Here is a 27,853-nt window from a genome sequence, read left to right on the forward strand (position 1 = left end):
ATGTACCACAGTTTTTGATCTATTCATTTGCTTATGGGCACTTAAGTATCTTCCAACTCTTGGCTATTGTAAATTGTGCTGCTATGAACATTGGGTTGCATAGATTCTTTTGAATTGGTGTTTCAGTGTTCTTAGGGTATAACCCCAGCAGTGGAAATTGCCAGGTCAAAAGGCAGTTCCATTTTTAGTTTCCTGAGGAAATTCCATACTGTTTTCCACAGTGGCTGCACCAGTCTGCATTCCCACCAACACTGCACTAGGGTTCCCTTTTCTCTACATCCTCTCCAACACTTGTTGTTTGTTGATTTGTTTATGAAGGCCATTGTGATTGGTGCGAAGTGGTATCTTACTGTAGTTTTAATTTGCATCTCTCTGTTGGCTATGATGCTAAGCATCCTTTCATATGTCTCTGGGCCCTGTGTATGTCCTCCTTGGAGAAGTGTCTGTTCAAGTCCTTTGCCCATTTTTTAATTGGGTTGCTTGTCTTCTTAGAGTGGAGTTGTGTGAGTTCTTTATATATTCTGGAGATCAAACTCTTGTCTGAGGTAGTATCATTGGCAAATATGTTTTCCCATATGGTTGGTTCTCTTTTCATTTTAATGCTGTTTTTTTGTAGCTGTGCAGAAGCTTTTGATGAGATCCCATTTGTTCATTCTTTCCTTTATGTCCCTTGCTCTAGGGGATATATTGGTGAATATATTGCTGCATGGAATATCTGAGATTTTCCTGCCTGTTTCCTCTAGGACTTTTATGGTGTCATGACTTATATTTAAGTCTTTTATCCACCTTGAATTTATTTTTGTGTATGGTGTAAACTGGTGCTCAAGTTTCATTTTTTTGCACATAGCTGTCCAGATCTCCCAACACCATTTGCTGAAGAGGCTATTTTTATTCCATTTTATGTTGCTGCCCCCTTTGTGGAATATTAGTTGACTCTAGAGACTTGGGTTTATTTCTGGGCTCTCTATTTCGTTCCATTGGTCCATGTACCTGTTTTTATGCCAGTACCAGGCTGTTTTGATTATGGTGGCCTTGTAATACAGTTTGATATCAGGTATTGTGATCCCTCCTACCTTGTTCTTCTTTCTCAAAATGGCTGTGGCTACTTGGGGTCACTTATGGTTCCATACAAATTTCTGAAATGTTTGCTCTATACCTGTGAAATATGCCATTGGTACTTTAATAGGGATAGCGTTGGATCTGTGAATTGCTTTGGGTAGTATGGACATTTTGATGATGTTAATTATTCCAATCCATGAATGTGTACATACTTCCATTTGTGTCTTCCTTGATTTCTTTCTTCAGTGTTGTGTAGCTTTCTGGGTACAGGTCTTTTACCTCCTTGGTTAGGTTTATTCCTAGGTAGTTTATTTTTCTTGTTGCTATATCAAATGGTATTTTTCCCTTATTTCTGTTTCTGATATTTGATTGTTGGTGTATAAAAATGCCTTTGACTCCTGAATATTGACTTGTATCCCACTGTTTTGCCAAATTTACTTATTAATTGAGTATTTTTTGGTGGGGTCTATAGGATTTTCTATGTATACTATTATGTTTTGTTTCCTCTTTTCCAATTTGGATGCTTTTTATTTCTTGTTCTTGTCTGGTTGCTATGGCTAGGGCTTCCAATACTATGTCAAATAGAAGTGGTAAAAGTGGACATCTTTGTCTTGTTCCTAATCTTAGTGGGAAAGCTTTTAGTTTTTGCCCATTGGGTATGATGTTGGCTGTAGGTCTCTTGTACTAGGGTTCTAATAGAACAGTGTCCAAGTTATTTTTTTATAGTTTATCTGGATTATAATTGCTTTTATTAGAAGGCCATTTAAAAAACCATTAAGAAAGTTGGGGGAGTGCCTCTTTTCACATATATTATATTAATCTCTCTAAGCAGTCCACAACACAAATATTGACTAACAATTTTATATACTAGATAATAGTGGAACACTGCCTTTAGGAGTTAAAACATAAAAATATGTTCTACATAAAATTCTGTTCAGAACAGGAGATCATAACTGAAAGATTAGTGAAGAAGAGGCTAAAATATACTGAAATGTTTATTTTTTTAAATAACCTATACTGACATGGTATGCTAAATGTGATGATTTTCGTATTCATAATTATTTAGTAGTTTGATAAAGTGGTTTTATCACTTTCATCTATATTTTATCTGTATTATTGATTTTTTAAATGTTGAATTTTCTATCTCAAGCTGAGGCCATTTGTCCTGAAATTATTCCACTTTCCCAGTCATGACTTAATATGTTCATAAAGTATCAAGAAGAAAAATCACTAGGTGGAGGAACTGTGACCTTAAACATATAGGCTATGTTGATGGCTTTCACACAGTTCCTCTGTGACCTGTTGCTGAATGGACCACTACTAAGACTCTGGATGGTGTCTGGAACACAACCACAGCAGAAGGCAGCTCTTAAGAAATAGTACTGTATCCCTGCTTCTTTTATTTTCTGGTAAGGACTAGGGAGTGAAGTGGTGATGGCTGGGAAAGAAAGAACATGTAAAAGCTTTTAGAACTTAGGGTACTTGATTTAAATGATATGGTTTGGTTTGTTTCAAGGGGGATGCCTTTAAAAGCTGTTCTGGACTTGCTTCATTCATTTAACCAGGAACTAATGAGCACCTAGTACATGTTAGGTTTTCTGAGATACAGCAGTGGATAAGAAGTCATACCCAGAAGCAGGGAATATTCTTGTTGCAGGGGAGATGAGCAATAAGCAAAAATGAAAATAATGTGTCAGATGATCATTAGTGCTATGGAGAAAATAAAAAGAGAGTAAGAGGGATAGGGATAGACTGGGGCTGGGCTTACTATTCTGTGTAGAGTGTTCAGGGAGTACCTCATCGATCAGGCCACATTTGAGCAGAGCGTGAAGAAATAGAAGGACTGAGCCATGTGCTTCCTACTCATATATCAAACTGCCTACTCAATACCTCCACTTATCCATCTAATATGTACCTTAAATTTAACATGTTCCAAACTGAATTCTTAATGACCCTTTAAACCCCTTCCACCTTTAGTCTTCCCCATCCCAGAAATGACATCACCATCTATCCAATTGCTCATATAAAAAAACCTAGGACTTATGACTGATTCCTCTTTTTCTCTCAACCCCATGTTGGCATGTCCAGTTGGCTCTACCCCCACAATACACCTCTCATCTATCTTCTCTCCCTGTTTAATACCACCAGTCAGGTTGAGGTTGTCATCATGTCTTGCCTTGACTATTATTAGAGCCTCCTAGCTCATCTCCTGGTTACTACTCTTGCCATCCAAATAATCTAGCCTTTCTGTAATTCAGATGATAATCATTTACCTGCTTGAAAACTTCTAGTGGTTTCCCATTCCACCTGAGATAGTTTCACTAGATAGAGCATTTTCATTTGGCTGAAGTTGTCTTCTATCACTGTAAAGATGTCGTTCTACTGCCTTTTGTATTCTATTTTTTTTCTGTTGAAAAGTCTGCTATGTGTTTTGTTTTGCTGTTTTGAAAGAAATGTATATTCCACCCCCCCACAACTACTCTTAAGATGTTTTGTGTATGGTTTTTCAAATGACATATTACCTGTATGTAGTTTTCTTTATATTTATTTTGATTGGTGTTTATAGAGCTTCTTGAATCTATGGCATGATGACTTTTCTCAGTTTTAGAAGATTATAAGGTTCTAGTTCTACAAAAATGGATTGTGTTTCATTCTCTTTCTCCTTCTATTCTGGGTTTCCAATTTCATTTATTTTAGACCTTTTCACTGTGTTGTGTATTGCTGTTATGCTCTTTTCCATATTTTCTCTTTTGGTTTCTTCTTTGTGTATTAGTCTGGATATTTTTTACTGACTTGCCTTTCAGGTCACTAATCCTCTCTTCTCTTGTGTCAGATATCCTCTTTAATCCCTAATTATTCAGTTTTGTAATTTACATTTGACTCTTATTTATATATTCTGGCTCTTTGGTACTTTTTTTATATTTTTATGAATTATAGTTATGTTTTGATTACTAAAAAATCTGATTTATCTGTGTGTCTCTATTTTTCATTATGCTCTCTGTTTTTAGTGTGGTCTTGTTTCTTCTCATGCTTGATAATTTTTCACTAAATGTCAGATGATTTATGTGAAAAACTGAAGAGGTTGTGGATGATATCCCTTCCTGTAGGAGGATTTAATGTTCTTTTGGTATGTAGGCCTTGTTTGGACAGGTCATGTCCTTACTCTTAGACCCCTTCTCCCCTGGCAGAGCCTAGACTTCAGTCTGGGGCTCCCCTGTACCACTGCTGGAGTCTGTGCTCAGCTCTTTAGCTTTTCCACTGCCACTTTCCACTTGCTTCTGGGTTTTTTGTTTGGCTTTGGAATTGAAGGAAGAGTGCTTGTGGAAATTTGGGCTCACCTCACTGGGATCCTCTTAAGCCTCTACCTTTTTGCCAGTCTTCAGCTCCAACATCTGTCTTAGTTCAGTGAGGTTGCAGAGTCCTTAGCTGCTGCCTTCTGTGGTGTGCTTCTCTCTGCTTTGGGAACCAGCAAATTCCTGAGGGTAAAAGGAGGTGAATATGGGGTTTCCATGGATGTGTGCTCCTTTTCTCTGGGATATTAGTTCTCACATCCTATCTGTCTTCATTGTTCTCTGATCCCTCAAACATTTTCTTTAAGTAATTTCTCCTGCTTTTATACTTGTCCTCAGTGAGGGAGGGAGTAGGTCTGAGCCAGGCTATTCTGTTGTGGCCAGAAGGGGAGTCTTCCGTTGCATTTAGAATAAAGTCTGTGTTGTATTCCACTGGCATGCCAAACTCACTCTTGTCTTCTTCTCTGTCTCTTATACCTAGCTTCCTCCTGTCCAGCATATTCTAGCCACACTTTGTATTGACTGCCTTGACTGTTATTCTCCAGATTTGTGCATAGCTGGTTCCTTGATATTACAATACTCTTCAGTTCAGTGTCATCTCTTTCCAGGGTAGTCTCCCAATCAGTCTGTTATATATTTTCATCACAGCACATTGCAGTCACTATTTGAGTTCTTACTTGCTTGTTTTCTGTCTCCTCAGTATTGTGTAAGGTATGTTCCTGCCTGATGTGGAATCAATATTAAATGCTAATTGATAATGATCATAAATGTTAATGGAGCAAATGAATAAAATAGGCACTGATTGTAAAGGATTGTTCCAACTCTTTGCAAACCTCAGTGGGACATGAAGTAAACTGTTTTCCTTGTCTTAATAATATTTTGATATGGAATATTTTATAAAATACCACATTTTTATATTTATTGTACAATGACTAAGTTTTGTTTATCCTGATGACACAATATTAAATTATTCTCTTTATGGACAAAGATTATGCTCTGTTCATTATCATGAGCATTAATTATACTTTTGATCAAAAATTAAATTATAAATTAAAATTATAATCTGTGCAATTTCTATCACCTTGAATATTTAACTAAATAAAGCTAATGATATGACTTTGTTTTTGGTGTTACATGAAATTTTTTTTAAATGATATTTTATATCTTCATTTCACAGGAATGGTTTTTAGGAAAAGCATTACATGATGAAGAATCTACAATAATTCACCATTATGCCTTTTCTGAAAATCCTACAGTTTTTAAATATCCAGACTTTGCTGCTGGCTGGGCCCTTAGTATTCCACTTGTAAACAAGTAAGAATTTACTAAGTTTTAAAAAAAATTTCACTGAGTATTATAACTAATGGATCTCAAATGGGTTTCAACCAGAGGCAGTGTGTGGCAGATTGGGAAGACCTGTGGGGGGTCTTTTCTTCTGCCCCGTCACCTACTGGTCCTCTCAGACTCATCTCTCAGCCTCTCTGTGCTTCCTCTTATTCACCTGCCAAATAAGGTGAGTAATAAATCGTGATGGTGAACATGCAATACAATATCCAGATGATGTATTATAGAATTGTACACCTGAACTCTATATAATTTTGTTAACCAATGTCATCCCAATAAATTCAATAAAAATTAAAAGAAACAAACAAAAATACATCATGAAACTAAGGGAAGGTACATACCTGCTCTGAGAACTCTACCCTGAGGTGTGTTATCCCTTGTTGTTATGGACCTAGTTAGCAATAGCTCTGACTTTGATTGTCAGTAAGAAAATGAATCAGTAACACACCTGGGATTGGTAGTGGATTACTTGTCATGTGCATGGGTATGCACATTTAAACAAGGGCCCCACGGAGGGACAGGAGGCAGTATAGGTATTCATACCTAGCTATTTGTGTGTATATTGTAATAATGCTTTCTTGGATGTGGAAAATGAAAATATTTAAGGTGTAATTCAGGAGAAATGTGGTAGTTGACAGGCCCTCTTTTAATCTGAATACTTCAGATTAATTATTATGTGTTTTTGTTTTCTAAGGAATGGAAAGTTGATAATTGTGGACTTTATGTCTTCAACAGTGAAATGGTTTCTGTAATTTCTTACATGCAGTGTGCTGTTACCAGCTTCCTAGCCCATTGCAGATGCTCAGGTGGAAGATACCTTGTCATGAGTGGCTGGCTGAAACTGCTTGACAACTCCCTTATACTTGAAAGTTCCTTACAGTGTGATCCTCTCCTTGACAAAGTAGTGTCAAGCTTAACAGTATTTTCTGTTGAGAATCCAAAAATAATATCAACAGCACCCTTACTGCTAGTGAACAGCCACATGAGGCAGGTTGCATCAGGTAAATGTAGCATGGAAGATTCTCTTTGGGAATGGAGTTACATGGGGAGGGAGACCATGCATGGAGGTCCACTTGGCTTGAGAGGTCAGGACAAAGGAGGAATCCTTTGGAGGGCTGGCAGCTGGGATGGTGGCTTCCTAATGTAGCAGTCCCCTGATGGAGGCAGAGGCCACAACTCCTTGAGCACCCATTTCTGTGGTGTGAATGTGAGGATTGTTCTGGCAATCTTAGCCCAGAGACTCATCTTGTGACTTTCCAGTGATCCTGTGAGCTAGTACATGCCTTTACAAATGCAGTTTGTGCTTAAACTGGCCACAGTACATTCTGTTATCTTCAACTAAAAACCTTGACCCTTGTGCACCATTCTGAGATAGCCAAGCAAGGGCACCCTGCTCCCAGCCTGTACCAGACATGTCTAGGAGGACCTACACAGTTTCCTTACTCCATTTTTAGATGGGCTGGGGCAGAGTGGAAGAGAACTGAGAAGAGAGAGTTGTCTTTCTCTTGGGAGAGGGACAAGTACGACTATAACCTGTCCTGTGATGCTGACAACAGACAGCGCCTCCTTCCCCCAGGGCCAAGGAGGAGACCAGCAGACCCAGGAAGACCCTGTACAGTAAGCCTGGGATTATCACCATCTCTCTAAAGCCACCATAATCCCTTTCTCTATCCTGTAGGTGCCTTGTCCTGGATGCAGACCCTCCTAATCTAAAGTGTTTCACCTTTCTTCTTCATCCCAGTTTCCCCATCTTGCAAGGGCCTTCTAGGAGACCTTTTTTGATGTTGAATACAATCCACCTTTTACCGAGTTAAGTGTAAGAAATACCTACCTTTCCTTTTTAAACCAGGGGGATGATAGTGGCATTACCTGAGCATGCCTTCGACTCCCACTATCCTCACACAGGACAGCTTTGTCTGGTCTTGTTGCTCGCCATGCTGGCATCAAGGCATCACCTGGTCTGTGGAACTTCTAGGTCTATGACTCTGCCCTCCTGCCACATTGCATTGCTCCTATGTGTAGCAGCCACCAAGCACTGGCAGGTTCCATGGCTGATCTCCTAACTGCTTCATGTTCCCATGTGACCAGCTGCCTGGGGCTTTGTGAACTCGGCTGCAGATTGTGCACTAGCTGAGATGTTTGTCTTGTTAAGGGGACACTTTTTACAGACTACCTGGCATTCTGTAGAGATAGTCCCAGAGGCACCTCCTTCTCTCCCTTGTGTTTATGAAGTCATTGAAAACATCTGTTCACAAGTGCCAGCTCACTCTCTTTTGGACAAGCTCAACAATATTTTCTGCTGAGATTTGGGAGAAAACTGAGGGCCTCATCTCACTGCTATATGATGTGTAGGGACCTACAGCTAAGGGAACTGGGGCCAAAAAACTAAATCTTCTGCACAAGTTCAGAAAATTTCTAGTACTTGCCTCATAACTGCAGCATGCTAGAGGAAGGAGGCACCAGTTAACCTTCCATACTGTGTTGTTTGCTTTCACAATACGGAACAATTAACGACAAACTATAGAATGTTTGTAGTTAATTCATATCCATGGTCTTCTCCCTGCCTGTCCTCCCTTTCCACTGCCAGAAAAAGTAAAACAAAATAAAAATGCAGACTCTACCATAGGACCAAATGCAAAATTCTGCTTACCAGGCATGTCCAACCTATTGACATCTCTGGGCCACACTGGAAGAAGAAGAGTTGTCTTGGACCACACATTAAATACATTGTGAAATGTAATCACAAAAAAAATCTCATAATGTTTTAAATAAATTTACGATTTTGTGTTGGGCGGCATTCATAGCCATTCTGAGCTGCATGTGACCTATGGGCTGCAGGTTGAACACCCCCTTCCTTTTTCTCATGATATAAGCACTAATCAAATAGATAAAATAATATAACCCATCTAGCATAGAAGCTATCTGTGGCCAAGATACAGCTAATAGGATATTCTATTTTATTTTTCAAGAAATTACTATTATATTTAGGACTAAAGGAGGCATAAGTACCAATTAGCTCTATCAACTACAAAACTGGATCTTTCCTGTTGGTTTCTCCCATTCAGAAGCTAATGTGCTGACTTCATTTCCTCCTGTTTCTAGGAGCCACATCCATTCGCAGGCTGGATGGAGGACATATTATTACTTTATTTGGGAAGTAGGGTTGGTGGTTGGTTAGTGCAGGAGATCAACAATGTTACTGAGGACCCTGGTTCTCTCTCTGTCTCCTGCTGAGTTATACAGCATCAGTTCACCCTGAATCTGGTTTTCCTTTGTGGTTTCAAGACAGTGAGGGCTACATGTATTTTGTTTATGTCCAGGAGTAGAGAATCTCTCTAACCACGGAAGGTGAGTGCTTGTCCCCAGTCTTTAGTTGGACAAGGGTGAGTTGTCCAACCAAGTGAAGTTGGTTGGATCACCTTTAGGCATGTACCAACTCCTGGACCAGTAACAGTTGCCAGGGTATTTCAATGCTTCGGTTGGGATCAAATTAATTCTGATCCTGGAGTCCATTTATTTGGCTCAAGAATTAATCACAACTAGAATCTCTTGGGAAAAAGGAAGGGGAAGCTGTATTGTGTAGGTGATTGACAGCACCCCAGCACCCTCTATAGGAATGCTGATTCCTTTTCTCCTTTCCTTGACTTTCTAGCCCTCTCAGTAGGTAGGACAACAATTTACAGTTACAGTTATGAAAGAATTTCTCTAGCTGAAATCACCAGAAAAACTTAAAGAGGGTTCATGACACACTTTCTTAGACTGTTTACCACCAAGAATCTTATTTGTCCTAGCAGTGTCACATGAGTGAGGTTTGAAATAACACGGCTCAACATTTCCTGATGATCCATCTATGGAATCTTCCAACAACAGTATCAGTAAGAACATGCTTACATCTTCAGAGAAACTCATCAATTTCTAATAAGGTGATTGCTTCATCAGTGTTATTACAGAACACTGTTACTCTTATCCATTGTTTTCCCCTGGCAAACTTTACCTAGATTTCCTTCAGCAGCTCACTCTATTGACTGGCTCACAAGTGGGACTAGAAAAGTGTTGTAGCAAGATTTCTTGGAATGGAGTCTAAGAGGTTCTATGTCTGTTGTAGTTTCCAGTCTAGCTGGTTGTGTCATTATGATTGTTATTGGAGCATGACTTAATGCCTTCTAGAAATAGGAAAGCTGAATATCAAATGCCATATTTGATAGGAACTGAGTATTTAATGATGGAATATTTAGTCTAAGCAATGGAGACTTCTGGCCCTAATTGTTTTTTGGCATTGTTGGTTACTGAAATTAGCTTTTAAAAACCCTTGAGCTGTCTTGCTTAATGTATAGAAAAATGAAAACTAGTTCCCGCCACTAGGACTAGCCTTTTAAGTTAGGGGGACACCCTTGTGCATTTTTAGGATTTGAACACATTTGCAAGGTGACTAACTGACTTGGGCTCAGGGTGTCACATGGTCACATGAGGTGGCCCATCAATATGAAGTTGGTGATGTTGGGTGATGTTGAGGTAACTGTCACTCTGTAGGCTGCTATATGCAGCCACTCAAAAATGTCAAGGCATATATTATTTGTCCATCTTACAGGTGCTTAATCCATGGTACTCACTTTCCTCTTTGAGGTTCCCCCCAAAGAGAAAGTTTTACAAATTGAATGAAAAAGAAACTTGAAGACAAAGAGCTGACAGCACATAAACTAACTCTTCGAGGTGGTTAGTGTCAAGAAGGGGCATCCAAAATGTGATGATCTCACAGTGGGTGTCAATGTGCATTGGATTCTAATCAAAGCTGTGTGTCCCTTGCCTGTGACACTAGGCCCGATGTGACTGTTTTCTGTCTTTAGAGTCTGGGTGTGGTCAGATCAGATTTTGGAGGCACTTGACATGTTTCCAAATTCCAAAGTTACCTTGATATGGTTTATTTATAAAAACGGGCTCCAAATGAGAATTGGAACTGGACAAGATTCCATGCCAGGGCAGACTTTCCTCCCCTTAATGTATATTGGAACATGTCTGAGAACATGGTCTCTTCATGACCCCTCACCCACTCCAGCTCACAAATCTGTGGGCAGAGGCTGAGCAGGACTGTGACATAGATTGCATGGGGTTTCCTTTGGAGCTACCTGCTGCCAGGCTATGCTAATATCAATATGAGACAAATGCTTAATAACCAAACCTAAATTGCCATTCTTCTTTATCTTTCCTTGAGTAAAAAAGTACATTTTTTGAAGAAATCTTTGTGGCTCCACCAGGCTAAAAAGTCAGTAAAGGGATTTTTGAAACTTACTACTATTGGTTGGCCAAAAACTTCATTTGTTTTCTCTGTAAGATGGCTCTACTAGTGCTTAGTTGTCTTTAACTTCATTTGAAATAATTTTGTTAGATTGTATTGTGACAGCTGTCATATCAGCATGCATTAAAAATACTTATCAAAATTGGTGAATTTTTGTGTAGCCGTTTTAATACTGAAGATGGAAAAATAAGCAACATTTTGGCATATTATGCTTTATTATTTCAAGAAAGGTAAAAACACAACTGAAATTCAAAGAAAGATTTATTCAATTTATGGAGAAGGTGCGTGAGTGACTAATTGAATGTGTCAGAAGTGGCTTGTGAAGTTTTGTGCTAGAGATTTTCTCCCTGGACAATGCTCCATAGTCTGGTAGACCAGTTGAAGTTGGTAATAGTCAAATTGAGACATTAATTGACAACAATATAGCTGACATACTCAAAATAGCCAAATCAAGCATTAAAAATTATTTACACCAGCTTGGTTATGTTAATTGGTTTGATGTTTGGGTTCCACATAAGTTAAACAAAAAAACCCTTCTTGACCGTATTTCCGCATGTAATTCTCTACTTAAACATAATGAAAATGTTTTGTTTTTAAAACATTGTGATGGACGGCAAAAAGTGGGTACTTTACAACAATGTGGAAAGGAAGAGATTGTGGGGCAAGTGAAATGAACCGCTACCAACTACCCCAAAGGCTGGTCTTCATCCAGAGATGGTGATGTTATATATGTGGTGGGATTGGAAGGGAGTCCTCTGTTATGAGATCCTTCCGGAAAACCCAACAATTAATTCCAGCAAGTACTGCTCCCAATAGACTAACTGGAAGAAGCAGTCGATGAAAAGTTTCTGGAATTAGTTAACAGAAAACTCGTAATCTTGCATCAGGATAACGCAAGACCACATGCTTCTTTGACAACCAGGCAAAAACTGTTACAGCTTGGCTGGGAATTTCTGATTCATTCACTGCATTCACCAGGCACTGCACCTTCAAATTTTCATTTATTTTGGTCTTTAATGGAAAAAAGTTCAATTTCCTGGAAGACTGCAAAAGACACTTGGAACAGTTCTATGCTTAAAAAGATAAAAAAGTTTTGGGAAGATGGATTTATGAAGTTGCCCGAAAGATGGCAGAAGGTAGTGGAACAAAATGGTGAATATGTTGTTCAGTGAAGTTATTGGTGAAAATGAAAAACATGTCTTTTATTTTTACTTAAAAGCTGAACAGACTTTTTGGCTAACCAAATACTTTTTTTTCCAAAATCACTGCTGTTTCTTTATAGTTAAACTATGTGTTAGGAGGTTTGTAATTAGAACTGATGGTCTCATCTCTAGCCCTGTAATGAATATAGAACCATGTGGAATTCCATTGGTCTTGGTAACTATGTAGTTCTACCTCACTCAGCTTGGAATCAAGGAATACACCACCCTCGTCTATTGAGGCTGCTCCCTGAGTGCTCACTGTGGCCAGGCACAGCGGGCAGTGCTGGCAGGACACGGAAGGTATAGGCAGAGAAGGACATGCGTACAACAGATTGTGATGCATGTGACAAAGCCAATGGGGCTGTGCTTCCTCCTCTGGAAGCAAAGGAAGTTCTCATTTATCCTGCTGGGTAAGTCTGAAAAGGTTTCACAGAGAAGGTGGTCTTGACTTGATCTTGAAGCAAGGTTGCTGAGTCAGAGTGGGCAAGGGCACTGGAGCAGCTGTGCAGGAGAGGAGAGAAGGCAGGAGTGTGCTCTGTGTGGGGCAGGTGATGCCGTGGGCTGGGCATGGCCGAGGGGCATGGAACGGCTCTTGCACTTGTGTGTGGGGGCGTGGGGCTTGGTTCTTCATTGAGAGGAGCCGTGGAGGATTTTCTAAGCAAGAAAATGACATTCTTCCTTGATACCACATCTTCTCTTTCACTAAAATCTCTACCAATTGTAATTCATTTGAGTTATTAAAAGTTAGAGGGTGAAAGCAAGCTTTTTTTTTTCTCTGTCATTGTTTAGTGTAAGGATTATCAGGAGTCAACAAACTTCAGGACTTTTTTAGAAAAAGACATTTAATGCGTTGTATTGCATTGCATTGTTTTGTAATGTATTTTATGTTATTTGCCAGGTGCTCGAATAATGAAAGCTGCATGTTCAACAGCCTTGCATTTTCACAGTCCTTAGCCTCAAGGAAATCAAACTCCTATTTTTGTCTTAATATTTGTACTTTTGCCTGTTTTCAAACATGAGAAAGTCTCAGGAATGATTTATTCTTGTTTATGCTTCTTCTGGTTTAAGAAAAACCTACAAATTGTCTCTATTTTCTAGGCTTGCCAAGAGGTTAAAGAGTGAGTCCCTGAGGTCCGACTTTACAATAGATTTGAAACATGAGGTATGTCATGGTGTGTTTGGTTAAAAGCCTCTGTAATCAGGAATTCATGTCTTTGGATATAAATGGTGTTCTGTATTCCCCAACAGTGTGCTCCCTCCACCCCCATGCATCATCTCCCTACCAAGGTCATGTGGTTCCCTGAATCCAGATGAAGCTGTGTCTGCTGGCACTTTCTCAGCAGCTCACTTGTTTGTGCTTCTGTGGTTTTTCTGGGAGTGTTCCTGCTCCTTTGGAACCTTATCCCGCTATCCTCTGAGTCCTGCATTGAAGTCTTCAGTAAGGACTTGCACTTGCTTTTGCTGTACTGATGTGGGGCCATTTTAAATCCCTCTGGTGGTGTTTGGACACCATAAGTGGTACAGTTAGGGAGGCCTAGCTTTTGGTTACAAAACCCAGAGGAGATTTGGAGATGGTTTCTGCTCCCTTTAGCTCCAGAGCCCCAGCTCAGTGTGGGGTTTGTGTTAGACACCCCACCTCAGTGGGTCATGGGCTGTATGCTCATGAGTCCAATCAGAAGCCCAGCGTCCCCAGGGCTCCGCTGATACCTGCTGAGGAGGGCTGTCCTGGCTGCCTTCTTCCCAGGTTCTCACTCTTGCATTTTGTCCTCACAAGCTCCACTTTTGTGCAAATGTAGCAATTCATTAGCAATGATTTTAAGGATATTTTGTCAGCATTTTTAGATGTTTTCTGCAAGTCAAATATGTCATTACCATACTACAGGAAACCAGTCATGATAACATTTTCTTGCGTCTTTCTCCATGATGTTTGAGAATCTTCAAATAGTTTCCATATAATTGCTGAGGACAACTTTGGAATTTTTTGCAAGTCAGAATATTGATTCTTAGTTAATTTTTTTAGTAAAAGATAAATCAAACCACATGGAGTTACTATTTTTATAAGCAGAGAAGCTGTTGAATACTGACAAACTAACATGCTTCAGTCTAGTAATGTCTGTAGAAGGTGCAGTTGCTTTTCCTTGAGCTGTTTCATAGCTTCTCATACTTGTGGGGTTGGTTGAGTTCTTTCACTCACAGCTGGTTCCTGGTCATCAAACAGATTGCGCTCTACATCTGGGACAAAGGTGATGGGCCTCCTCTTACTCCAGTGCCTGAGTTGTGTACAGACAGTGTGGATGCCCACTGTGCCACCACGTTCCATTCTTTTCTGCCCCTTTGTGTAAGTAGTAAAAGAAAAACTTCCTTGCGCATCTAAGGAAAGTGTACTTGCTGTGCATATGTTGTTCTGCACCTTGCATACTGAAAAAAATCAACCTTTGCTACACACCAGGTAGGAGGCATATACATTTTGCTGTTAATAACAGCCCTCCGAGGTAAGCACTGTCCTCACCCCAATTGACAAGGGAGGAGAGAGAGGCCCTGAGGACTGCTTGCTCACAGTTGCACAGGGAGTGGCCGGGGAGGGAGGGTGTGACCTGCACTGTCTCCCTCTAGAGCCTTACGCAGCATTGCCTGCCATGGCCTTTGGAACCACTTCTTTTGTTGATGATCCAGCATGTGTTTATTGGAATACCTGTTTCACTTCCTAGAAAAGCAATTTCAAACATTTCCCGTGATACCCAAACCTCTCCTCAAGCCCATCTCATTATTTTCTTACTTGGTGACCTCACTGCAGTCTCACCTGAGACCATCCAGAATGCCTGAACTCTCTTGTTTTGGCAGACCCTCAGTCCAGTCGCCAGGACGAGCCTGAAGACCGCTGAAACTCACTAACTTGTTACCAGTTCTTCCTCATAAGGAAACATTTACTCTCTACCTCATATGTTGTCTGCTATCCTCAAGTCAGTTTGTGTGTTGCATTTTGAAAGATGAATATATATTCACATACACACAGCAACAATGGGGAGAATCTGTAACATTTGGTTAATTGTAGATAGTATGCTTGCTTGTCCTTTAATGCTTGCTCTAGGGAATCTGGGGAGGAGAGGGCAACCTCCTAGTGTCTTGAGTAACATGACAGAGCTGTAGTTAGATGTTACTATAGGCGAGCCCAAGTGATGTAGGAGGCCTGACTGAATTTTGCTGAAGGCCTGAGACCGGTGATGGCACGGTCAGAACACCTACGATGCAGCCCAAGGCCTTGGGACTGGGTTGTCCACAGATCTCTCTGTGCCCCTTTCATCTGAGTGATCAGCTTGCTTTGGAGCCAGCTCAGGGCTCTTGCCACCTGCTCCTTCCCTGCCAGGTGTGAGAAGTAATCCTGCTTTTGGCAGAGGACAGAGCATCACTGTAACCTAGACTTGGGTAGACAATAAAGGGGCCATAAAAATATTTGAAACATCAAAGTAAGGCCAGGCTCACCAGAGGCGGTCATCCCTTATTTTACACTAAGACAGCCCCTTAGTTCTCACCTTTTGTCAAAATCTTCACCAGCTGGAAAAAGGAAAGGGAAGGTAGCTGACATTTATCAGGCACCTATGATGTGCTTAATAAAAGCAGCTTTACTGGTGAGTATTTTTCCTGCTTTTTAAATGGCAGACTGAAGTTCAGAGAGCTGAGGGGACTTGTCCAGATGACACAGTGTGTGAGTGGCAGAGCTGGGATGCTAGTCCCAGTCTGGATGACATCAAAAGCTTTATTGTCAGTTGAACTACAGTCTCTTGCCCCCTAAAACTTCATCCTGGAATCAGGTTTGATGTGCCTGATACTGACTGGTGCATTTGACTTTTAGAGCATATGAGATCTGGTGTGGGTATGAAGTTAAGATAACATGGGCTCACATACGCATGTATTTTCCCTTGTCTTTTTAGGGGAATCCAGTGAAGAAGGAGGATATTTTTGTTGCAGTAAAAACGTGCAAGAAATTTCACAGTGAAAGAAGTATGTTTTGGGTTATTCATTTTTATTGACTTTTTAGAATCTGAATTGCCTTCTTAAAGAAATACAAACCAGATATAAACTCAAGAAAAGGATATTGGCACATATATTATTGAAGTTAAAGCATTAATTAATCGGTATTCCTCATCATACCACTTCAATCACAGATATAAATTAGAAAGAACAATTTTGTATTAAAATTTGGGTGTCCCTAACCCTTCTAAATACTGTTTACGGCAGCATTTTAAATTGTAAATAGACAAGCTTGGCTGTTGCAATCTTGGAGACAGTATGTGAATAACAATGCATTTTACAAAACAATGTCCTATGATGACCAGCCACTGAACCAAATAAGAATATAGAGGGGATTTTAAGGTGAAAGAATGCCAAGAAGGAATGTTTTCTTGAAGGCTGTTCCTTCTTTTTACGTTATTTCAAATGCACACATCAGAACTTTTAAGATACGTGTTTTCAAAAAAAGTTGCCTTGTAAGCAGTAGCAGTGATCCCTCCATAAGGAGATCCTGGCATGCAGACGGATGTTTTTATTCAAGTTCCCCATGCCCTCACAGAATTCTAAGACATTAACATCAATTAAAATATGGTTATAATCAACAATATCTTAAAAATATGGTAACTGTAAACTTCTATATTTGTCTAAAATAGTCATCTTAAGTTCCAGGTCGTATTAAATCAGCCTAAACGAATATAGCATTCATTATATAAGGAGTCCCAAAATACTATTAAAAATCAATATAGCATTAAAATTTTTCATTTATCACAAATTTAACCTAGATTTAATGTTCCTTTGCTTTTTTCATAATGTGGAAGGGCTTTGTGGGACAATTCTTGATAAATATCTTTCGCAAAAAGTAGAAAGGGAAATGAACTAGGTTGCTTTTTGTTTTTTAACAGCAAGCAGAAGTATTTGAATTAATTTATTTTACTTGGATCTTGAAGCTATGCTCAGAGGAGTATTGCTTTCACTGTATTATGTAAAAAATGGTGATGGTGGTGGTGATGCGGGTGGTGATGGTGGTGGCTGTGATGGTGATGGGGGTGCAGATAGTGGTGGTGTCTTTTTTCTTTTGAAATACATTTTTCAGGTGACAGTAGGCAGTAAAATTAGGGATTATCCCTGTCAAATTTTTAATATTCTACAGAAATGAAAAGGTTGCAATATTTAATTTAGTAATTTTGAATAATCTAGTTTATTGTTCTCTTATTTGCATAAGGTTGAGTGATCTTTTAAGATATCCACTGAATACTTTATATTTTAATTTTGAGTCAAAGTCCTTAAAAATTAAAGAATCTTAAAAGTCTGTAAGGAGCATTAAAACCAAACCCCCCAAAGCCAGGTGCATTGATGTCTTGCTGTTAATTTGGATCTGGAGGCCTAAAAACCTTTTATGCGACTTTCACAGGTGGGTTCTGTGGCACACCTTCTTTAAACTCGGACTTGTTTGTTTGAGAGGGTAGTCTAAGGCAGCCAGGTTTTAGGGACTTTGATGTCCATTTGGCTGGATGGAATGAAGCCAACAGGGCCTGGGCTCTGCCTTCCTTCCTGAAGTCTATTCTAGCCACCAGTTGGTACAAAGAATTACCTCGTATGTAATGACATTAGTTACAATGACAATGCCACAGTAACTGCTCTCTTTACATTTTCTGGTGTGTTTTTCACATACATCCTGTCATCTCATGTTGACAATTCCTTACAATGTGGTAGCTAATGTTATTCTCTTAATATTGTAGACAAAGTTGAGTGTAGTGGAGAACAGCTGGCCCAAGTTCTTGTGGTCTGTTGAGCAGGGCCGCTGGAGCTTGGGTTTCCTGGCTCCAAATTCCCTCTTCTGCCTGCCACAGCACAGCTACACTGTGAGCTCCTTGGATGTATTCCAACACTAACACTTGATAAATAGTATTTGATATTTGTGTTGATGCTCCAGGTCAGGTTTGGCCTGGCCAGATACTGTGAAAGTGGCCTTATTTTCAGTAGCATTGGGGATATCTGCGAACTGAAATCCACAGATGATCTCAAATATACATCGAGCAGGGAATTTAGACTGCTACCCTGTCAAGCATATTATGGCTGTAGTCAAGCAGAATACATGGAATGAGGGTGTCTTTTTTTTCTTTTTTCTTTCCCTATATACCTGTGGTAGAAACACTTGAAGTTACAAAGGCCGAGTGACAATGAAGGAAAATAAAACTTACACTGTATTTGTATGACAAAATGAGAGTGGGCTGTACTGTTAATGAGTTTTCTGATGGCAAGTTGTCACTTGTAGTTATGTTGCCTCCCAGGACTGAGCCTAACCACTTAGGTTAGACACTGGTGATGGCCCCCACTCCAGGCTTCTCATAATGTTGGCCAGCCCCCGGGAAGAGGGTGAGGGGCGGGACTTAATTTTGTCCCAGGCCTAGTCAAGGCAAGGGAAAATATACATTGAACTCATTGTTTTATACTCTCATAGAAAAACTGAGATTAAAGCCAAGTTCCAAAATTATTTTACCTCTTGTTTTTTTGTTTTTGTTTTTTTGAGCGGGGGCTAACAGTGAAACTAACCATTATGTAACTGCTTGTGTTTGGATTCTGATTTATTTATTTTCTTTTTAAATGTATTTTATTGATTATGCTATTACAGTTGTCCCATCACCCCCCCTTATTCCTCTCCACCCTGTACATCCCCACCCACCCGAATTCCCCCCCTTAGTTCATGTCCATGGATCGTCACATAAGTTCTTTGGCTTCTACATTTCCTATACTATTGTTAACTTCCCCCTGTCTATTTTGTACCTGCCATTTATGTACTTATTCCCTGTACCTTTTCCCCCAATTCTTCCCCTCCCTTTCCTCACTGATAACCCTCCATGTGATCTCCATTTCTGTAATCCTGTTCCTGTTCCAGTTGTTTGCTTAGTTTCTTTTTGTTGGTTTTTTTTTTTTTTTTTTTTTTAGGTTTGGTTGTTGATGGTTGTGAGTTTGTTGTCATTTTACTGTTCATATTTTTGACCATCTCCTGTTTCTTAGATAAGTCTTTTTAACATTTCATATAATAAGGGCTTAGAGATGATGAACTCTTTAACTTGACCCTATATGGGAAGCAGTTTATCTGCCCTTCCATTCTAAATGAGAGCTTTGCTGGATAGAGTAATCTGGGATATAGGTCCTTGTCTTTCATGACTTGGAATACTTCTTTCCAGCCCCTGCTTGCCTGCAAGGTCTCTTTTGAGAAATCAGCTGACAGTCTGATGGGCACTCTTTGTAGGTAACTGTCTCCTTTCCTCTTGCTGCTTTTAAGATTCTCTCCTTCTCTTTAATCTTGGGTAATGTAATTATGATGTGCCTTGGTGTGTGCTTCCTTGGGTCCAACTTCTTTGGGACTCTCTGAGCTTCCTGGACTCCCTGGAAGTCTATTTCCTTTGCCAGATTGGGGAAATTCCCCTTCATTATTTGTTCAAATAAGTTTTCAATTTCTTGCTCTTCCTTTTCTCCTTCTGGCACCCCTATGATTCAGAGGTTGGAATGTTTAAAGATGTCCTGAAGGCTCCTAAGCCTCTTTTCATTTTTTTGAATTCTTGTTTCTTCGTTCTGTTCTGGTTGAATGTTTATTTCTTCCTTCTGTTCCAAATCGTTGATTTGAGTCCCAGTTTCTTCCCCTTCACTGTTGGCTCCCTGGACATTTTTCTTTATTTCAATTTTCATAGCCTTCACTTTTTCCTCTGTTTTGTAACCATATTCAACCAATTCTGTGAGCATCCTGATTACCAGTGTTTTGAACTGTGCATCTGATAGGTTGGCTATCTCTTCATTAGTTGTATTATTTCGGGAACTTTGACCTGTTCTTTAATTTGGGACCTTTTTTTTTTTTTTTTTTTTTGCCTCGTGCCTGTTAAGTAATAAGGGGCAGAGCCTTAGGTGTTCACCAGGGTGGAGCAACCCACGTTGCTCCACTGTGGCACTGTAAGTGGGGGAGGAGTCAGAGATGAAACAGCGCCACTTGCTGAGCTCTGGACTGGCTTTCAGTCACTTCCTCTGATACATACAAGCAAATTGGGCCCTTCTGGTGCTGATTCCTGGGTGGGTGGGTTTGTGTACATTCTAGCACCCCATGGGTCTCTCCAATGGCCTCTCCTGTGATTCTGGGAGTTTCTCCCACTACCACAACCCCCACAGGTGTTTTCAGTTAGAGGTTTTGAGGCTTTATTTCCCCGAGCTGGAACCCTGGGTTGCTTGGTCTGTCTCACTTCCCTGTGGATCCTCCCAGTTCATCCACACATGAAAGTGGGACTGCCTGATCCACCAGCCACCCCCACGCTAATTCCAGTCCTCCAGCCACCGCCTTGCCACGAGCCTTCTCACCTGGCTGCCCGTCTCTACCCCTCCAGCTCTCCTACCCATCTGGATAAATGTTTATTCTCTAACTCTTTGGTTGTCAGACTTCCATACAGTTCTGTTTTCTGTCAATTCTGGTTGTATTTTGTTTTAAATTTGTGGTTGTCCTTCTTTTGGTCGTGTGAGGAGGCATAGTGTATCTACCTATGCCTCTATCTTGACCAGAAGTCCTGGATTCTGATTTAAATGAAAAAAAGAATTCTTAGGACATGGTCAACGAAAGCATATTTTGTCTTTTGGCTTTAGTACGAAGTACATGTTGACACCACTGAAATTGCAGCACTCTGAGATGCAAGTATTCAGTAGGGTTTTATGAAACTATAAGAATTACATAAAGCAAGGAAACTGAGTGTAGCATATTAGAGTTTATTTAAGCAAGGAGATTTCTGGAATTTAATATTGGCTTGATCACTTCCTCCTGGGCTACTGTTCTTCAGTATGTGCGGTGAGCTGTCTCATAATGTGAAGAATTTCCTTCGTATCCCTCTGCCTTTGTGCATGTCTCAGGCATTTCCAGGCAGCTGCTGCCTTGTCCGTTGGACAGTGGTGGTGAGATGCTCCCCTGCCGTCTCCTCCTAATTAAAGAGGTTGCATTGTTATTTGCTCAGCCTTTAGTTCCTTCTGAGTGCCTAAAAATAAACACTTTATTCTTTTCAGATTAAAAAACGCCCATTTGGTATCTATACTGCAGTGATCTTGTCTAGAAGAGGCAGATTAGAACAAACTCATTGAAAGGAGTGTTCAGTAGCTGTGGTGTCTGATTAGAGAGTCTGAGAGGTGCTGCCTTACAATCTGCTTATTTAAAATGTGAGGCTTGAATTAAAATGCAGCCGGGGGTAAGGCTTCCTGCTGTGTTAAGTGGAGTGATTAGATTAATCAGTAAAGAGAGGACAGGAGTCTGGGGTTGCCTCACTCAGTCCTCCCCTGCCTATGGAACAGATGAAGATGTCCCAGATTGCCCTGAGATCTTTCAGATCAGCCATGAGGGATGTGTTTTAGTCTTCTGTCCACCCCGTCTCTACCATCAGAAATTAAAGCACAGTCTGGGCAGGTGTCTGTAACCCTCTCCTGAGATGAGCACCCAGGGTGTTATTTTGTGGTCACTGGCTTGCAAACTGAGGCAACGGTCTGTTTGTCAAAAATGGCAGATTCCATAAAATCAAGTCATTCCCAGTTGATTGGTAGTTTTTGTATTGTGTTCAAGTGTCAAGTTCATTTTCATGTGGAATCAGAGTCTCACAGGTAAATTCACTGGGGGTAAAAGTGTATGCTCAGTGCCTCATAGCGAGACACAGCTCCTCCTGCCTCAAGACTTTAGGACCTGTGGAAGATTTATGCCATCTGTGCAGCAGGCTTTTTATTGTAGTACAGTTTCTTACTTTGCTCCAACTTTAAGTTATTTTGCAGCAGACCTTCTTGAAAGAGGCATTCACTGTTGTTTTATTATGTGTTAGAAAGTATACGTCTCTTTATCAAAAATGAGATAATAGATCATTAACTGTTTTGACATGTTTTTTCAATATTTAATATCTTTAGGAATACACTACTTCAATACCATATAAAATATTTTATACATATAGAATGAGTTCAATTTAGAATTCAAGCAGCACTAACAGAATTGCCCAATATTTTAAAAGTGTTAAGTAATTTAGAATTAAACTGGGTTGAAAATAAAGCCCTAACCTGCTATTGTACAAAACTTAGCCTTAGCTTGAAATTCTTTGCCCCTGCTCTATAAGACAAATCCACAGGAGTTACAGTGACAGATGATACAAACTGTTGAATGCTTTTGGTATTATAGAATCATAACATCTCATTATATTAAAATGGTTTATCTATTTTTAAATGATTGGTAATGGTGGTGCTGTCTTGTACCAAAGAATGGAAGTTGCTTTATGAATAAAACTTTTCTTTAAACCAGTTCCAAAAATAGCCCTAGGCCTCTTGGAATTCCTGCACAATTCAATCTTCACTTAACTATTTATTGAGCACCTACTGTACTCCAGCCACAGTGTAAGGTGTTGGGGAAAACAGTCATACAGTAATTCCTACCTTTAGTGAAATTTCTGTTTCCACTGAAAACTGAAAACCAGTAGTTAGTTATAACAAAGAGCTAACTTGCACTCGATTTTGATTTTAATTTCAAGTTAGCTAATTGAGAAGGAATACCTGTGCTTTTTAATAAAGCAGTTAGAGCCACAAGAACTAATGGCTAAAGACCAAGAAAAATGGAAATAGAATCTACATGGCTTGCAAGACCTAGTAGTGCTGGGGACTGGGGAAAGTTCCATTTGACCTTTTCACTCTTATGCATTGGGGGCATTTTACCCAAGAGCAGGGACATTTAGAGCTTGCAAGCCGTAGGAAACCCCTTCTGGAGTCAATATATGCAAAGCAAACTGCCAGTGCAAGGTCAAGGTGAAGATAAAATTGTTGTGCTGGAATTTGGAAGTAGAACAGCGAGGAATTTTTTCCCCATGGCAACCTTATCATTATTCACTGCATCTTTGTTTTGCCGTGGAGAAATCTTGGTATCGCCTTTTTGATTGCAGAAAAATTATATTTTAATGTATAAAAATAGTATTTAGTGGGTTAGAATGAGAATTCACACAGATCTTTTTCTTAAAGCTGGTGAATAATAGACTATAAAATGGTACACTTTTGCACTTCATATACAAAGGCTACCTGAGTTTGACTTTGAGTTTGTTGGCTTACATAGTTAGACACTTAAATTTGGCATTGCTTTGGCAGTTTTTACATATAATTTATTTTTATTTGGGCTGGGAAAAAGGAAAAGATCTCATAATGTCTCAAAATATTGCCTGAAGATTGGGTTCATCAGAGTTGAGATTCTTAAATTAACAGGGTATAAAATCTAGATAGGGTGACCTTTCCTATTAAAACTATAATGGAAGCCCCTTCTTTTCCTTGAAATTTAGAGATGCACAGACTTAAAAAAATCACAGAAGAAAATAACTACTCAGTCGGTCAAGTGAATTAATATCAAATAATGAGCAGTTCTTTGTCAGGTGTGGATACAGAGCTGCCTTTTAACATGTTACCCTAAAGTATAGAAAACCAGGAACGTTTTTTGTTGTTCTGCAACAACAAAAAACAATTTTTCTGTTAGTAAAGGAGTTTTAAAATCTGCATTGGTTCTCAAGATCTCATTTCTCCCACATTTTTCCTAAGTGCAACAACAATATCAGACATTATACTCAAGTGTCGTGATTCCCAATGGTAGGGCCATGCCCTTTAGGGTTGGGTGGTCCTGTTGGAATCTTTGGGTGGGGACAGTATAGTTTGAAAAAATACCCTCCCCCACATCGTAAGAGATAAAATTGCCTCTCAGTCAGAACCACATCGAATATTCTAATCCTTGGAAGTAGTGGTATTTCCCACGTCCCTAAAAAGCTTTTTAAAAATCCAGTTGTGAATTTTAAATGAACCTGACTGGGAAAAGAGAAAAATTCATGTAAATTAATTATACTGAACAGTATAATCAGACTGTTGATTATATACTGACTAAAGACAGTATAATCAGAAAATTTATCATTATATGGAAGCAAGTGTATTGATAACCAGGAATGAAAAGTGCCTGGGGCCAGAGTCTAGTGAAAATGGCTCAGGAGCAGGTTTTATTCATGCGTATTTAGCATTTCTCAGGACAAGAATGTGAGCTCTAAAGCTTGGAACCCCTGAACAAGAACAAGTAACTCTTCTTTTTCTTTTTAGGAAATTGCGCTGCCCCTTCAGGATTGCAGGCTTCTCTGCATAACTGCCACTGACTGTCGCTTCTCTCATTTTTTTCAGTCCCCATCGTGAAGCAGACGTGGGCAGGTCAGGCCAGTCTCATTGAATACTACAGTGACCATGCAGAAAGCTCCATTCCCACAGTGGATCTGGGAATTCCTAATACAGACAGAGGTGAGTCCTTCATTCTTACCAGTGCTCTTACTCAGAATGTCCATTCTGCACATATAGTAAATTCAACTAGTAATAAAATGAAGTATCTTATAAATGCTGTAATTTTTGCCTTATGTAATTTTTTTTCTTTTTCCCATCCCAACATTTCTATCCGTGGATATGAGCTGATTGTTTTCAGGTTAAGCACTATGTTATAAGAACTAATACAGGTTATACGTTTTCAGTAAGCCATAATTGGTATGATTGAGCACATGACAATTATGATCAAGTTTAACAATACATTTTATACCTTCAGAATTCATTGTGGCCCAAATGGGGTGTTCAAAGGGAATTTATCGTCTTCCCACCAAAGCCTTTCCTCGCTTAATTTTAGTAATTTAACCAGCCAGGATGTTATCCAACTGCAATATTCCAGCCACTGTTAGATGTTGGGGGAAGTAGAAATGAAGCTGACAGTTTCTATCCTTAGGAAGCTTACAGTCTGAGCTTGTCCTGTGTGTATCTCTGAGTAGCATTCCACACTGGCTGTATGTGGTATGAGACATATATATATATATGTATTTACATACACACACATATATGTTATATATATATGTGCGGACATGTATGTTAATATTTTAATTACTAAATTGTTGGAAGTACACTGGGTTTTCTCTTCAGATGGTGAGCTTTCTAATTAAAAGGACTTTTATTAAAAAAAATTGGAAGTAGATATTTGGCTACCTCACCTTCAGATGCTCTTTGTTCATCTCAATTTTTAGCCAGAGTTCCTGCCACATTTTTTCTTTAGTTTTCTGATTCCCCAAACATGTTTATGAATAAAAAAAATTAAAATAGTAAGCTAATTGTCTAGTTCTATAGAGGCATTGATCTTGATTGCCTTGATTGGTAAGTTGTGGAATCAGATACACTGCTTCTGCAGTTTACCAGTTCTTCTGACAAAGTTAAAAGTATTACTGAGTATATTGTTGTCTATTTTGAAAAGTTATTTTAGATTAATTTTCTTTTTTTCTTTTTAAATTAATCTTGCTATTTAGTCTTCTATTTAAGTTGGCTTTAAAATAATTTATTTATTCATGCATTCCTTATTGAATTTCTTATTTTTGGTCCAACATTATTATTGTTCATATTTATATTCTACTTTATTCTAAAAGGAATTTGAGATGGCTTTCAAACATACATACCATAATGCTTAAAAATATAGAAAGAGATCAAGAATACAAAAATAAAGGTCAAATTGAGTGGATTAAACTACTTAATTAATTAATTAATATTAGCTTGTTCTCTATCATACCACCAAATACCTTATTGAAATGAAGGGTGTCTTTCTATTTATCGACTTGGGTTCTCTGCCCAAGCATTTTATTCTTACTATGGCCCAGCATTTTGCAGTAAGGCATTAATATTTCTTTGATGTCCCCAAAGCCTGTGACTAGCCTAGTCAGATTTTGTGTTTGGTGCATAGCCTGGAACCTGCCGCAGTATCCTGCATGTTAAAACTTAATAGGAAGTATTTGCAAAATGAATGAAGGTGTAGAATTCTGCTTTTGCACCACTGTTTCCCTACGGTTGTGATACTTGGGGTTCTAACAGTTGCTTTAGGATAAGTACATCTAAGGACAGATGCCAGGCTTTTGTAATTTCTTCAAGGCTGACAGCTTTCTTTTTGTTTGAGTGAGGGGAGAAGTCCTGTCTCCTCCTCAATTTAGCCATGTGACCTTGTATGATCCCCTCATCTCCCCAGACTTCATTTCCTCGGGTGTGAAATGAATGGCTTAGAATTCACGATTTCTAAAGTTCCTCCTGGTTCACTATGTCTGACAAAAACAAGAGGCTGGTTTTTAAAATTTCAAATTATTAAGGTACATGCAAACATTTAAACTTTTAAAACCTGAAGACTAAAAACAAAATGTTTTAAAATGAATTATATGTATTTTAAAGAAAATAGTACATTGTAAGTTTTCTTCTTGCCTTTCCCAGGTCATTGTGGAAAGACATTTGCCATTTTGGAAAGATTTTTGAATCAGAGCCATGACAAAATAGCATGGTTAGTCATTGTGGATGATGATACATTAATAAGGTGAGGAGTCATTCTCGTCCCAGGATGGCTTCATATTCTACATATATTCATATTTAGAAACTATGATGCGTAATTCTGTGTCTGGCCAAGATGCAAAAGTGGGGATAGAATTTACTCTCACATCTGAAACAACCACCAAAAGTGACAAGATACATGAAATGAGGGATTTTGAGACACTGGACATGAGGCAACAAAGAACAATGATAGATGAGGCCCAGGAAGCAGATGAGGTGAGTCCTCTGACTGCCCAGCTAGCAGCCCTATGAAAGTGTCCAAGTCACTGCTCCGGGATGGGAACCCAGGTGGAACCTGGCCAACTCCTTGAGTTGAAGAGCTGAAGCTGAGAGTCTGGGTGATCAAGGCCATTGGAGTTTGCAAGACAGAGCACTGGAAAGGACAGAGACACACAGAAAGAGCCCATGGGAGGTCTGTGGAGGCACCATTGAAGTGTCAGTCAACATTCATTGCGTGTGAGGACACTACCGCAGCCTGGGGAAAGAACCAACCAAAATGCAAAATGACTGGAAGGAATAGTGCCTGACCTCACACAGACTGAGTACATGTGCCTGTTCACACCGGCCAGCCTGGAATTCCCTGGCTTCACAGGGTAGTGAGCAGAGCATGTAGAGGGTCTTGCTCTAATAGTGGGAAATAGCACTGCTCCAGTCTTGCCTGACACCTTAAAAGCAAGATCCCAAAAGGCCAAACTGTTCCCAAGTAACAAGGTCATACCCAAGAACAAAACTTGAGGATTTATGGAAATACTAAAATATCCAGCACCCAAAGAGATTTACAATGCCTGTCATGCAATCAAAAGTTACCAGGCATGCAATGCAGCAGGAAAATTCACCCATAACAAAGAAAACTAATTTAATTGAAATTGTCCCAGAAAAGATACAATGTTGGAATTAGCAGTTATTAAGCTGTCATTAATAGATAGTTATTTGAACTCCATTTATGTTACAAAAGAGACATAGAAGGTGTACATAAGACTGCAATTGAACTTTTGGAGGTGAAAACTGCATTTCCTGAGCTGAAAACCTACTGGATGGGATTAACAGCAAATAGACATTGCAGGGGAAAGTGTCTCTGACCTTGGGACACAGCAACAGTAGTTGTCCAAACGAAACACAAAGATAACATAATTTTCAACAGGTAAGCAGAGCATCCCTGAGCTATGGGACAATTCCAGGTAACCTTGAATGTATGCAACTGGAATTCCCTGAAGAGAAGGAGCACATGAAAAATATTTACAGAAATATTTTCC

At 39.4% G+C, this 27,853-nt stretch overlaps 1 protein-coding gene across 1 annotated transcript in view; it reads left to right on the plus strand.

Moving 5' to 3' along the window:
* B3GLCT (beta 3-glucosyltransferase) overlaps positions 1-27,853 on the plus strand; it is a 134,952-nt gene that overhangs the window by 64,903 nt on the left and 42,196 nt on the right. The window contains exons 8-13 of the mRNA XM_045844728.1: positions 5,527-5,663; positions 13,287-13,350; positions 14,407-14,526; positions 16,118-16,187; positions 24,393-24,506; positions 26,487-26,586. Coding sequence (XP_045700684.1) covers positions 5,527-5,663; positions 13,287-13,350; positions 14,407-14,526; positions 16,118-16,187; positions 24,393-24,506; positions 26,487-26,586 — 605 coding nt within the window. The remainder of the gene's footprint in view (positions 1-5,526; positions 5,664-13,286; positions 13,351-14,406; positions 14,527-16,117; positions 16,188-24,392; positions 24,507-26,486; positions 26,587-27,853) is intronic.

Source organism: Phyllostomus hastatus, unplaced genomic scaffold (genome assembly GCF_019186645.2).
Source record: "Phyllostomus hastatus isolate PE091 unplaced genomic scaffold, TTU_PhHast_1.1 phas_contig_41, whole genome shotgun sequence".
NCBI classification, from domain to species: domain Eukaryota; kingdom Metazoa; phylum Chordata; class Mammalia; order Chiroptera; family Phyllostomidae; genus Phyllostomus; species Phyllostomus hastatus.